This window comes from Acromyrmex echinatior, chromosome 5, assembly GCF_024713525.1.
Source record: "Acromyrmex echinatior isolate Ae372 chromosome 5, ASM2471352v2, whole genome shotgun sequence".
Lineage (NCBI taxonomy): Eukaryota > Metazoa > Arthropoda > Insecta > Hymenoptera > Formicidae > Acromyrmex > Acromyrmex echinatior.
The window spans coordinates 4,370,899-4,384,974 of NC_141856.1; the positions used below are offsets into that span (position 1 = coordinate 4,370,899).

Consider the following 14,076-nt stretch of genomic DNA (forward strand, 5'->3'; position numbering starts at 1 on the left):
GCTAATTTATCAACGATTCGTAATCGCAAATCCGCGATATCGCCATTTCTGATGCTTGATAAACGATACGTTAAATGATACGAACCGATACTGATTAGCAATACTGTCGCAGACACGCGTATTCCGACAATTTTCTTACGTTTTCGCCAATCGATTAATCGAATGACGTGAGATAGATTGAGTGAGATGTATTACATCGCGAAAACTGTCCGCTCAACGAAATGAGGTAATACGTCTCTCAAATGCAATTTTATAACGTGAGTCTGCCGCTTATTACAGTACGATTTCTAGTCACTCATTTCTTGTTGTTTCAGGTTGAATTAAATTTTGATCTCAAAATTCTAAAATTCAAATTTAAAAAAATCTGATTATATTATGAAACTCGGTTTTAGATTTTTGATATCTTTGAATTCAAATTCCAAAAAATATTAAATTTCAAAAAGATAACGCAAGTCTGCCGCTTATTATAGTATGATTTCTAGTCACTTATTTCTTGTTGTGAAAATTTTGCAATATAATCATTGCAATGTTAACATTATAAAAAGATTGGAGTTTTCTAACAAAATAACTATAAAAGGCCTTGTTTTTTAGGTTTTTCAGGATGAATTAAATTTTGATCTCAGAATTCTAAAATTCGAATTTAGAAAAATCTGATTACATTATGAAACTCGGTTTTAGGTTTTTGATATCTATGAATTTAAATTCCTAAAAATTTCATTCCCTATTGAATTTCAAAAAAATGAAAAAGGATCTACTCTTATAGTATTCATAATCTGCATAGTTTAAAAGTTAGTTTGGAAATAAGTATAACTTACTAATTGTTTATGTAATATTGATGAGCTTCAAATAAAGCAAAACTGAGAATTTAATATTACTAATTAATTAAAAACTCTCTAAAATCGAATTTTATGATAACCAAATTTTTTTAAAATTCTGTTCGCCATATTAAATCTACTATTTCGAATTTTTCATTTTTGATTTCAGATTCAAATAAAGCATTAGATTATTCCATAGCCCAATTTTATAAAAATTGAGCGAGTAATTTATAAAATAAAAGGGGTGACCTCAAATAGGAACGTCGGTCCATAAACATTAAAAGAAAATAACATTCTCTATTAAGCCTGTATCAGATTACATGTTGAAAATTAAGATTGTATTGAGACTGCATAGTCTCAGTCAACATCTACTAAAATAATGTAACATCTATTAATTTTGTACTCAACAATATCATATAATATAACACATGATGTGACATAACAGTTACATTATTGAGCAAACATTATAATATGGATATTATGCTACTTTTAGTTGATATCAACTAGGTTAAAGTTCATTGTTGAAATATTTTTTATGAAGTGTTATTCCACTCTTCTTTAAAAGGTAAGCACTTCTTCTATATGATGATTATTTCTATATACTTCTCAGAAATTATTAAAAGTAAGAGAGCAATGGTTCCTTTTTCATATTTCTTTTCCTTATATTTACACATGTTATTATTTTATTCGACATTTTTTAAATTAAACACCATGTAATAACAATTGCAATGTACTATCAATCGCAATCACAATTTGACAGTCTTCGGATTCTTGACGGTTAATCGATAATTTTAATCTTCAATGTTAGTCCGATACGAGCTTTACTTTTAGTCCCAACCAAAAGCAATCCTTGATCATTCACGGAACAATAACGAAGACAATCGGCAAGGATCGCCAATTGCCCCGTGAACATCGAGCTGTGAATTCAAACACAAAGAAAAGATTCCATATACTGAACGGTAAACTTTCAACACTATTCGACTTCTTGGCGTATCCGTTGGATCCAGAGAGAATAGTTTGCGCGAGTTTTTGTTCGAGTCCCGTCGACGCTGGAGTATTTCGTCGTTTGTTGGACGATTCCCATCGCGAGAACTGGCTTTAAATTGTTGCCTCGCAACCTTTTCGCGAGACAGAAGAGAAATATTGTTGTAAGAATAAAAATCGCTCGTACCTAGTCCCTAATTTTCCGTTCGCTTCTTGCGTTCACTTCCTTGAAAATTTTGAGATATAAGCTCGCTCGTATAAGAAATCCGATTTATTCGACTAATGCGAGATAGGGTGAAAGTAACATTTTATATATTCTTGGAGTGGATATTTTATTATTTGATGGGCGAAATCGCGCGTACAATTCGCGGGATGAAGTTCTATAATATCTACTTCTCAGTTGTATACGCGAGTGGCCTGACATCCCTTGACGTAGAACGTGCATGCAGTTCTACTGTAGATAGTTCAGTCTGTCTGAACATACTCACTTTGTTGTGCAGGGGTGCGTGTTGCACGGCATTAAGGACTTCACCGAAGGTCTGCTGTTTGCATCGCAATAGCTGTCCTCCACGACGCTCTCGTCGGCCGATTTGCACACCGCCATCCCTATCTTGAAACCTATTAGTGCAAAAACGTGACCGGCAAATTAGCCTTCCAATTTAATGGCGAACGTTCATGCAAATAATGCCGCGATGCTCGTGAATTTCACTCGTTAACTTCTTACTCAACGACACGCCAGTTTTTTAAACAGTTACGTTATATACGTTTAAAACACTGCATATAATATAGGCAAAATCTCAAAAGTATTGAAATAAAGAAATTATTGTAATTACTATAATTTAATTATAACTTATAATCACTTTTTATTAACTACATATTTTTTGGTAGAACTAAATATATAATATTGATAATATTAAATAAATAACAGCAATAAAAGAGATTAATTTCCTAACTATAATTATTTTACCAATTATAGTAATAAATATCAAATACATTTCTCTCAGTATACAAAATATTATCTTCTCCGAATTGGCGTTATGAGAATTATAAGTATTTTTACGTAATATAATCCAAATAAATGTGGACAGAAGACGATAATGCTTTGACGATCGATAAATTTTCTCATAACATTGAGCTACTTTGTTCGTGTAATTGTTTGCGTAGGGAAATATGACTAAATTAATTCAATAATTACTAACCTCCACCGCAGGACTTGGAACAGGCGGATATCGATTCCAAACTCCAGGAGTACCGCGATTGGCAGCTTGATCCATTCCCTCCGCACACGCCACACGCATCTGTGTTCTTGTTACTACCAACTCGAAGGTCGCAACCAACCTTCTGCAACAGAAATCCACGCTCGATTAATGAAACACGTCTTCCATATAATAGATTTTAGCCGTGCTTGTCGTTATTATTTCCTAACACATTGTCAGAAACAAACAATCTTGCTTTAAAGAATCGTTAAAAATATGTTCGTTTCTGTTTTTTTATTTTGTAACTTGTCATTGATAAAAGAAAGAAGAAGATGATAGTGGCAATTAAAAATGTAATATTTTAAGCAAAATCGAAATTGATAAATCAAAATTATTATCCTTACGTGAATTAAAAAAATTGTTTCACATAGGAGTTGCTTTTATATATACGAGGACAAATCAATAAGTACCCGTGTCAGTGAAGACGTATGCTTTTCACAAAAATTTTTTTTATTTTTCAACGTAATCCCCTTTTAGGAGGATACACTTTTCCCAACGCTTCTGCCATTTTTTTAACCCTTCAGAAAAATACGATTTGTCGAACCCTGCAAAATAGGCCTCTGTTTCGGCGATGATCTTCTTATTCGTGAATTTCTTTCTACCGAAGCCATTTTTTCAAGTTTGGAAACAAGAAGAAGTTACAGGAGGCTAAATCCGGAGAGTACGGCAGCAATTCGTAGCGCAATTCGACCAATTTGGCTGTGACGACTGCGGAGGAGCCGGTGCATTATGAGCAATCGGGCCGACAGCTTTTTCAGTCTCAAGTTATCATGCAAAATATTGAATGAATCACTCTGAAATTTTGTATGGCGTCGTTTGAAAGATGATAGTATATGATGGTAATGCTAACTTGCATCAGCAACGTCGCCTGTCTTCAAACACAGGTATTTATTGATTTGCCTATGTATATGTGTACGCGCGCGCGTACGTGTGTGTGTGTGTGTGTGTGTGTGTGTGAGAGAGAGAGAGAGAGAGAGAGAGAGAGAGAGAGAAAGAGAAAGAAATTATAGATTCTTTTGTGTTTAGTTCCATCAGTTTTCAGCAAGTATTAATAAATTATCGTTTGATGCTGAATATAAAAATTTTACTGCAGAAATTTTGTTCTAGAAGTTACATTGCACTTATATCGATTTATTGTTTACGATAGGAAATTTTTCTGTTTCGGTTGTGGAGCTAAAAGAATTTCGCAGTATCGGTGGTAACCCGGATACATTACGAACGTTGACGAATGTTGGCGTGCCATTGGGATTCATGCGAGAGCGAGAAATGTCCCGCAAAAATTCTGGCTCTTTGAGGAAAAGACGATAGTGTTGGAAGCTGGGGCGAGAACTAACGTCGATTCGTGACCTGGCTCGGACGGCAAACTGATTTGTCATTCAGGTTGCATGGAGGTTTGCTCAGAGGTTGGGGAGTGCATTATTCATCCCTTATCCTGAACGAGAAGAGTGAAGCAAACTGGAAGGCGCGAGCGAAGTGGGATGCGCTACGAAGATGCTGGGAAGATGCGATGGCGAGCAAGTGTAAAAAGGAGAAAGACGTGTGCCTAATGAGAGATTTTCGTACTATCAACTGGCGCTGAGATAATTTGAGATTTCGTCGCAGTGGACCTGCGACGCGAATAAATCGTTTGTCCCAATTACCTACGAGCGCTTAAATTTCTGGAGTCAACAGATCTGAAGGCGTGCGTCTATTCGACGACGCGGAAAGTGGGAACGAGGAAATAGTAAAGTCAATACAAAGCGCGATTTAAATTATATTCATGAGTGGACAATTAAATTTAAATAAAATTAAACATATCAAAACCAGGTCGGCTCTTACTGGCAATTTCTATTTATTGATTTATTTCGTCAAAGTCTATAATCTCTCAATTTGTTTATTCAAGTTTGTGTTTTGGATCGGGATCTCATTGAAACAACTCCATTTCTTAGTTGTTCTGATATTACTTCCTTGGATTTTTTTTCCAAGAATATATCAAGGACATAATTTTCTCTACCACTATACAAACATGAAAATGTCTTACACAATTGAATTGTGGTCGCTATTGGCACATTATTATTAGTCGCAGCGCATTGGCATAAATAGAGTACCAATAGCTTTCTTATCACTAAAAGTGCTCTTTGAAAATTTGGTAATATATAGAAGTTTGATAATTTTTCAAAGAAATTTTTTAGTTGCTTTTTACAATAAAAAAGTTAGAAACATGTATATTTACGTTTTTATTTTTCATCGTTTTAAAATACAAATTTATCTATACTCCGCGTAATGATATATATATGTATGTATATATATATATATATATATATATATATATATATGGTATTATATATATATAACTAAAAAATTTCTTTGAAAAATTATCAAACTTCTATATATTACCAAACTTTCAAAGAGCACTTTTAATGATAAGAAAGCTATTGGTACTCTATTTTATGCCAATGCACTGCGACTAATGTGCCAATAGCGACCACAATTCAATTGCGTAAGACATTTTCATGTTTGTAGTGGTAGAGAAAACTATGTCCTTGATATATTCTTGGAAAAAAAATCTAAGAAAGTAATATCAGAACAACTAAGAAATGGAGTTGTTTCAATGAGATTCCGATCCAAAACATAAACTTGAGTAAACAAATTGAGAGATTATAGGCTTTGACGAAATAAATCAATAAATAGAAATTGCCAGTAAGAGCCGACCTGGTTTTGATATGTTTAATTTAAATTTAGTTGTCCACGCATGAATATAATTTCATTTTGATCTTCGATTTGAATCTTCTTCAGTATAATTAATCATTTATTAAACTATTAAAAGACATGATCACTTTTTCTTAGGTCGCTATCTAAGTTATTTTTCTCAACATCCATTGTGTCAAAAAGTAGGAGTAATCTTGGGACTGGTGGACAGAGTTCTTTTATCTCATTCTAGATTCCATGCCAAGAATTTTAACAAGATTATATAAGAGTTCTTCTGAGCAACGGGTACCCATTGGAATTGATTTCTTCTATGATTAAAAAAAGACTCCATAAAAAATTTCATAGGTTGAATAAAAAAAAGTTTTCTCATGTTAACAATTTGAATCTAAAAGAAAATAGGAGATGTTTTTTATGATATTTTTTATTACCTAGTATTTTCGAAAAAAATATCGAATTTTTTTAACAATAACCTATGGCATATGTGGGCTTTAATAAATTACTTGGAATTATAAGATTACTGAAAAATAAATTTCCCGTAGTAAGCTGTCGTTATTTTAACGATAGTTAATCATTTTAAATTATTGACACATGTGACCTATTTAAGACGTAATAATGATGTCTTTTTGACCAATTAATTCATTTATTTATGACGTCATTTATAATGTCTTTATATACTTAATGACGTCGAATAAATGGCCAATTGTCGACGTACTAATAACATTATTAGTGATCAATTAATAGCGTCATACATTTATTCCGTTAATAACATGAAAATAATGATGTATTTTTTATGTCTGTTTATGACATTGTATGAGTGATAAGAAATATAAGAATTTGCATCATTTTTACGATGTTTAGACATCAAGGAGCTTATGGTTCTTAAAATGAGTTGGAAATTACAAAAGTAATTGAATTTACTAAAATCACGCGTAGACAAGATACAGATTACTAAAGCCATCTATTGGAAAAATAATGGATTTCTTTTTACTATATCTAATATTTATAACTTCAACACCTAGTAAATTTGTTCATTTTTGTAATTTTCACTTCGTCTCAGGAACTGTATAGATTCGTCATAAATAAAACTAATTAATGACGTTAAATAGACGACACCCGACCTTGCTACCTGGATATATTGCGTTCTTCCCTTCGGAAATAAAAAATATGTGAATATCTGGATCATTTTTTTTCGAAAACGATACACGTTTTTACTTGATATGACATATTTGATTTCCGCAATATATTATTCCAAAGTTACCGCGATGTAAATGCTTAAAATAGCCGTATCTGGTTGTGCGCAGAACAATACAAAATTTGTTTAAAAAACGAGTACAACTAATATATTTCCACCATATATTTCCATGATTGATACTATAATAGTAATGCCAACTGTTGTAAAAAAATGTACCTGTCTTCACGACATTCCAGCAATATGCTGCGAACTAACGTTTGAACTAAATTTGTGTACTTTGGATATTTATTATATTAAAACAGGTACATTATTTTGTAATTTCTTACATTTTTTCCCCTAAGGTCCCCAATCTACATTGAGATAAAATATTTTGTTCTGCGTTAATATTTGTAAAGTAAACAATACTGAGTCATTCGAATCTCACAAAGTCCCGAAAACATTATTGGGATAAACTTCCGAAAAACGACTTACGCCTGATTGCTATGAATTTGGCAGAATATTTCAGAAATGAATGCCCTTAAATGGAATTTCACCGATAAGAAGGTTTAATGCCAAAAATGTTTAAATAAAGTTATATAGCGTCAGAATGAATTACCTTTATAGCTCACTCTAAAATACAATACTTCCGACTTAATATTGATCTTGATCACCAAGAAGATTTACCTTATTTTCGTGCAATATTGTTAACACAAAATATGTTTCACTGTCAATTTCATATTAAAAAATCACTAAAAAATTGTCAAATTTTACATAAAAACCGCTAAAAATTCGCTAAAATTTTTTCACATAATAAATATAGTTATAAGTAAATAATTAAGCATAAAATATCGTGTACTCCATTTAATTAATGTAATAACATTTTACACTATAAATCTTTTTGTATATTTTTACGTGATCACAAATATGTCATTAATATTTTTAAATATTTATTAAATAGTAGCGCATAAATCAGAGAATTATTTTGCATAGTCGCAGTATTTAATTTTGCAATTTTAAATAACTTATGGATGAATATGGTTATTCGCTCCAAGAGAGAAGTGTCTTAAGGGTTGTAGCACAAAAATCGAAAATATTTGGAAGTAGTAGCGCATAAATAGCGCATAAATCCTGTGTATTTAATTTTTCACATCGATTGTTTTTAATGGGTAGGGGGACTGACTGACTGCCTACTCAGTCCCTCCACAAAAATTTTTTTTTAGCTAAACGGAATGAGCACAAAATTTTTTATTTGCGCATAAATAGCGCATTATTTCATAATTTTTTCATTAAGATTTGGTTAAGTGGGGGGGGGGGGGAGAGGGGCAGCTAGGTAGATATGAAAATAAAGCCTATTGTAATATATGTGAAAAAAATCATCATATGTTGTAAACCAAATCTAGTAAAACATTCACAGTCAGTCTCACATACAGAACAAATAAAAGTTCATAATCGAAGTCTTGATAACATTAGAAATTCTAATTTTAAAGTAAAAAGTGTAGAAATAATATTTAGCAGCATTTTTTGCTGAGCATAGCATTGCTTTTCAAATTACAGAACATTTGATTTATATATTTAAAAAAATTTGAAACCTGAAATTATACAATCTCTTTCACCATACTAAATGTTTTAGTATCGTAACGAAAGTAATTGCAAAATGTGAAACAGAAAAAATTATTAATGTTTTACAAAATCACAAATTTTCTATTTTGATTGATGAAAGTACGGTAATAGTAGAAAGTATAACCGATACTAAATTCATGTGCATTTTTGTTCAATACTTTTCTCTTTTCGATCAAAAAGTAAAAACAAAATCATTATTAGAATTAGATGGTTCAAATTGTACTGCAAATAAAATTTTCGGAGCGTTTAAAACTTTTTTGGAAGAAAGAAAAATTCCATTAAAGAACATTATAGCTGGAGAGTGATAATGCGTCAGTAATGGTTGGATGCAATAATTCTTTTTTTATTCTTATTTAAAATCTGAAACACCTGGATTAATATTACTAAATTGTATTTGTCATTCCTCCGCAATAATAGCTAGTAAAACTTGCGAAAAATTGCCTCAATTCTGTGAAAATTTAATTAGAAGCGTTGCTACATATATTTCAGGTACTGTAAAGAGATGTGCAATTTTAGGTGAGTTTCAAGATTTTTTTTATGTACGTAAAAAAATTCTTAAATTATGCAACACATGATAACTTGTATTAGAAAAATGCGTTATGAGACTTTTGCTAAGCATAACATTGAAAATTCTGAGATCCTAAAACATTATTTTATTTTGACTGTAGTTGAAGGTAAATCGCAAAGTGCGGATAATATTTTAGCAATGTTAAATGATAATTCGATAAAAGCTTATTTGTTATTTTTAGAATACATTCAAAATTTTTAAAATAATTTTAATGCCTTTTTTCAGTCACGCAAAGTATTAGTTCACAAATTATTTCATACAAATCAACAATTTATACGTCAAATATGTCATAATTCTTTTACTTCCGAGGCTTTGAAAGTCATTTCTACTTTGAATGTAGACCATGATAAAAATATTAAGAACCTAATTGATATTAATGTGGAATCGAAGTGTGAAAATTTATTGGCAATACTATTTATAGAATGTGCACTGGAAATTCGACATGTTTAAATTTTTATAAGACAGTGTTTAAAGAATTATTAAACAATTATCCTATAACGATAGCTTGCTTGAACAATTATAATTTTTAGAAGCAAAATTTGCACTTTATGGTGGAGGCAGAAATAAATTCAAGGATTTATCTCAGATTGTAACGCGTAGGAAATATTAATATTAAAAAATTAGCATTTGAATGGCAAATTCTGCCAACAGTATTTGATGATTTAGAAAAACAAGATTTAGCTTCTTTAGAAATAGAGGACATGTGGAAAAGAATATTGAAATTTTAAAATTTTAATGAAGAAAAGATGTTTCCAATTTAGAATTGTTAATCGAAGCTGTATTAAGTTTTCCTCACTCAAACGTCGAAGCTGAGAGAATCTTTTCAATAGTTACACACGTAAAAAAGGAAATAAATTGTCAAATCATACTCTTTCCGCTATTTGAAAAATTCGAGTTTTCAGGCCGAAAATGTTGCACAAATTTTAAAGTTGATTTTAGATATTTACAATTACATAATTCAGCTAATTTATATTCAAGACAGTCGACTTCATCTGACGGTAAATAACATTATAATTTCTTGATAATTTTTTTATTTTATAATTTTCTTCATATATGATTCACGTTGATATATAATTCAAACCTATCTTTTTCCCTTTTGTTTACACATGTCATATCACATTATGTGTGCCTTCCAACAAACGACACAGTGATCATGTCATCTTTGTTTAACATTGGCAAACAACAAGGATGTAATAATCCATTGTGTCGCTTGTTGGAAGGCACACTATGCTTATCACATTACAAATAGTCGTATGTGTACACAAAATTACCATTAATATATATACATATACCTATACATATATACAGGGTGATATTAATATATTTCGTTCATCCATCATGAACAAGGTAAAATAGATCAAACTAAATCGAAAAGTCCTCTACCATTTTGCAATTTTCGCAATAGTTAACAAAATATTAATTACTAAAAATTGCCAAATATTGAATCTTAAATAATTTTTTACTCAAATACTATCAACTGTATAGAAAAGCTGCAAGAGACAAAAATCATTTATTTTCTTCTCATAAAGTTCTGAGAATTTTTTCAGAATTTTTTCAGAATTTTTTAATATCATATTTTCTCATGATGGTAAAAATAAGGAAATGCAATACTAAAAATTTGATAAAAAATTCTGAAAATTCTCTGTGTGTGTGTGTGTGTGTGTGTGTGCGCGCGCGCGCGTGTGTGCGTGTATTAGTGTATTATGTTTCTTCCTCGGAATCGGAGTCGGAGTCCAAAGAGCTGGCGTGTTAGGCGCGGGTTGATCCTTCTCTTCCTTCGTTCCGGTGTCCTCGGTCATATGGGAGTCGCTGGCAGAAGGCTTATCGGTAGCCCGATTTCCAATTCCCGTAATGCCTTAGGCAGCGGTAGCGACTGTACAGGCGTACAAGGTGTTCGTCTGCTTGATTGATGCCGAGTCATCGTCGCGGATCCCTAACGGAGGTATTCTCTCGCGGGAGCTCTATCCTCCACAGTATAAGCCTCCACAGGAGGAGAGTAATACCTGGATCGAGCGGCTTTTCCATCTTCTCCGTCGGTAGTCCCTCTGATGTGCGAGGGGGACCGAAGCGGTCCCGGCGATGCTTCCGTGGCAGTGTGTAAGCCTCTCGTTGCCGGGAAGTAAATACCGCAGAGGCCCGAATGGGGATCGCTCTATTTCGCGAAGGGCCGGTAACGAGCTCGCTTCGCGAGATAGCATGAAGGCCCAAAGGATTCACTTCACCAGGATATGTCTAATACTAGTAGAGGCCCTTATCAAGTTCACTCTAATGAGAAGATACTGAAGACCATCCGCAGAGCCCTACTTCTATGAATGATGAATCATTCTTGCGCGAGGGTTGCTGCTATGCTGCATGGCTCTCTCGCGGCGATCGGACTTGCGCTGGACGGGCGCTCAGTCAGCGTCAAGCGTGGCACCGAACGAGCGACTCAGGGGCGGCGCGAATCACGTGCGCGCCCCGGCGACTCGATTAGTGGTGTTTTAAGCCGCCACATGACCCCTTTGGTTGTTTCAAAGTCCTTCACAACAAACTGGAGGACGTGATACTCGTCCGTTTCTTGTCCTTTGCTCCGTTGGCTGCTCCGGGGTTTGTGGTATTTTGGTTTGCTGCGGTTTTTCTTGTTCCAACGTGTAGGCTAGCTTTAGTAGTCTATCTAATGACACGTTGACGGATCGTCCATTAATTCGTATCTTGAATGTTTTCTCGCTTGCTGAGAACTTGGTGAAGTCTATCGTATGGTGATTGTAAGAATTCCGTTGGAGCGTTGTGCCTCGCGAAGACTTGTATTGTGGTTAAATCTTTATATATAAAAGTAGCTTTCTCTCCATGTTTTCTGAGTTTTGGTTATAAGTCCTTTATTATCCTTCTCAGACGTTTTGTAAAATCGTCTGAATTGTCAGTTTCGTTGTTGGTTTCGTTGAGGAATTGTCTGTAATCGGATTACTTCCCCATATACCATTTCAGTGTAGCTTGTAAATTTTCATTCCATGCGGCTCTGATGCCCATCAGTACTACTAATGATATTTCTGTCCATTTTTTCGTTTGGTGACTTTTAATGACTGCTTTTAATTGTCGATGGAATCTTTCTATCATCCCATTTGCTGCTGGGTGATATGCTGTGGTGTGAAGGTGCGCTGAACCTGTGAACTTTGCCAGTTTTTTGAAAAGCTCGGATTCGAACTATCGTCCTTGATCGGTAGTTATCTGTGCTGGCGTTCCGAATCTTACTATCCAGTTTGTGAATAATTCTTTTGCTACCGTTTCTGCTGTGATGTCTGAGATGGATATTGCTTCTGGCCACTTCGAAAATCGATCGATTATTATAAGGCAATATTTGTATCCCAGGAAAGTTGGCATAGATCCTACGATATCCACATGAATGTATTGGAATCGTCTCGTTGGTTCTAAAAAATTTCCCGTTGGTGTAACCATCTGAATATCTTGGCTTTCTGGCATTGTAGACAGGCTTGTGCCCACACACGACAGTCACATTGTATGTTTGGTCATACGTATTTTTGTTTTATTAATTTTGTAGTGGCTTTTAGTGATTTTGCAGAGGCTTTTCCTGGATGTGATAAACCATGTAGGGCTTGGAAAACTTGCTGAATGACTTTGTCACGTAAGATGTGTGACGCTGTCGTTGTATCGCAATATGGTGTCATCGTTGAATCAGGTATTTTAATTTCCTTTAATTTTAGAGACGACTGGATGCTGCCGTCTAAGATTTGCTTTAATTCTATGTCCGCTCGTTGTGATTTTGCCAACCCTTCGAAGTTCGATGCCTTTTGTATGGCTTCCACCCGAGAGTATTTGCGACAACGTTGTCCTTTCCGGTCATATATCGGATATCTGTAGAGAATTGTCCGATGAAGTTTAGACGGGCTTGTCTTGGAGAGCTATGCAGTAAGTCTTGCTGAAAGCAAGTATATCAGTTTGTGGTCTGTATGGTTGTGAATTTCCGCCCTTCCAATAAATGTCGAAAATGTTTGACCGCTGTGTAAATTGCCAAGAGCTCTCGATTGTAAGGGTTGTATTTTGTTTGCGCCTTATTCAATTTCTTGTTCATGAATGCCAGCGGTTGTCATTTCCTGCTGTACCATTGCTCCGAGTACTGTGTCCGAAGCGTCGGTGGTCAGCATAATTGTGGCTTCAATTCTCGGGTATGCCAAGAGTGTAGCTTTTGCAAGACTGTTTTTACAATTTTGAAAAACTTGTTTTAGTTGTGACGTCCATTCTACGGGGAGTTTTTCCTTTCATTTTCGATCCTCGTAGAATATTGTGCGGGAATGCACCGCGCGGAAAGATTCGAGTGAGAAAACGGCACAAGGTTGATATGATACACGATAGTAAAGAGAACTCCGTTTCTTTGTAATTTAACAAAAGAATTTTCTTTAATACGCACAGTTACAAATTCAGAAAATATAATTAATTAAATATTACATTAACAGAATATTAAAATTCGGTCACCTTTTCCAAATTGTATTTGGAATCGCGGTGATGGAAAATCTCGGCGATTTTCTCGGCACTTCTCGAAAAGATTCGTTTTATAGCGGTTTTCACTAAGCGGTTAGCACGGCGGTTTTACGAAGCGATATAGTAGCGAGACTATGACTCTAAGAACTCTAAGAAGTCTAAAACTCTAAGAAAGAGGACGGCGAGATCGAAGCATTTATTGCTTTCGGCCTGGGCTTTCTTCTTGGGAAAAATCCAATAAAATTTTGCCACAATCGTAATTATTACGTGGCATTAGTTGTACAAAATTGATTGGCGCTTTGGATTCTTTTCTAACGACGTTCAATGTAACAGTCATGCGCGATAGAAAATCCGTACGTGGGATTGGTGACAGCGCGTGACGTATTCGTCGGAGCGCGGCGCTCGCGTGCGCGAATTGAATTGTTCTAGAACTTTCGATTGTTCGTTGCCGGAGCTTGTTTGCGTGTACCGACTTGGTTTAAAAGAACAAAGAATGCCAAA

At 34.2% G+C, this 14,076-nt stretch overlaps 1 protein-coding gene across 3 annotated transcripts in view; it reads right to left on the reverse strand.

Annotated features, from left to right (window-relative positions):
- nolo (ADAMTS-like no long nerve cord) overlaps positions 1-14,076 on the reverse strand; it is a 529,289-nt gene that overhangs the window by 124,392 nt on the left and 390,821 nt on the right. For all 3 annotated transcript variants that reach the window (XR_015545180.1, XM_087406490.1, XM_011068727.2), the window contains exons 6-7: positions 2,999-3,140; positions 2,288-2,417 (exon numbers count right to left, since the gene is read on the reverse strand). Coding sequence is in view for 2 of the 3 variants with exons in the window: in XM_087406490.1 (XP_087262616.1) it covers positions 2,288-2,417; positions 2,999-3,140 (272 nt within the window). In the remaining variant the exon portion in view is untranslated. The remainder of the gene's footprint in view (positions 1-2,287; positions 2,418-2,998; positions 3,141-14,076) is intronic.